The sequence below is a fragment of the Palaemon carinicauda genome, chromosome 27 (assembly GCF_036898095.1).
Source record: "Palaemon carinicauda isolate YSFRI2023 chromosome 27, ASM3689809v2, whole genome shotgun sequence".
In the NCBI taxonomy this organism is placed as follows: Eukaryota; Metazoa; Arthropoda; class Malacostraca; order Decapoda; family Palaemonidae; genus Palaemon; species Palaemon carinicauda.
Window position 1 is genome coordinate 26,235,895 of NC_090751.1, and position 760 is coordinate 26,236,654.

The window sequence follows — 760 nt, forward strand, 5'->3', positions numbered from 1 at the left end:
CCACTAGACCTAAAGCACGTTTTTTAGCCATCGAAAGGGGCATTTTCCGACAATTCTGTATACAAAAGGCTGCAGAAGATGGACACCACACAATTTGGCCAGACTGCCACGCGGAAAGAGAGTGCGATGCGGTATCTCGGGGGAGCGGGTGCAGCCAATCTGTTTCCTCGAGCTCTTCCAAAAGCGGAGTGAATTCAATGAATCACTGGAGCCTTACTTACTCTAATTGAAAAAGGCTACGTCATTGGCGCGTAGGCAACTCAAAGTTATCTATTTGACACTTTCTGTAAACAGTCACGTTATTGAGAAGGTTTCTTTGTTATTACACAACAACTCGCAAGTGTTATGATATACAGAAACGGATCCAAGCAATTTGCCGACCGTTCTTCACAACAGACCACGGAAGTGAAACGATGTCCCAAAACTCGGCTGGAATACAAAGGGCCTCGGTTAGATTTCGCCAGTCGTCTCTATCTTGAGCTTTTAAATCAATACTTCTCCATTCATCATCTCCCACTTCACGTTTCATAGTCCTCAGCCATGTAGGCCTCGGGGTTCCAACTCTTCTAGTGCCTTGTGGAGCCCGGTTGAAAGTTTGGCGCACTAATTTCTCTTATAATTTCATTTCTAATCCTGTCCTGCCATTTAACTTCCAATATTCTTCTGATGGCTTTGTTCTCATATCTACAATATCTGTTAAATATTGTTTCATTGTCATGCCATGACTCATGTCCATACAGTAACACCGATCTCACTAAAT

General features: G+C 43.4%; 1 protein-coding gene across 1 annotated transcript in view; it reads right to left on the reverse strand.

The window, feature by feature from the left end:
- Positions 1-200, reverse strand: part of LOC137621140 (uncharacterized) — a 9,120-nt gene extending 8,920 nt beyond the window's left edge. Inside the window, exon 1 of the mRNA XM_068351572.1 lies at positions 1-200. This exon is cut by the window's left edge and continues 31 nt beyond it. Within this exon, the coding sequence (XP_068207673.1) occupies positions 1-43 (43 nt within the window). The 5' untranslated portion in view covers positions 44-200.
- Positions 201-760: the final 560 nt, after the last annotated feature.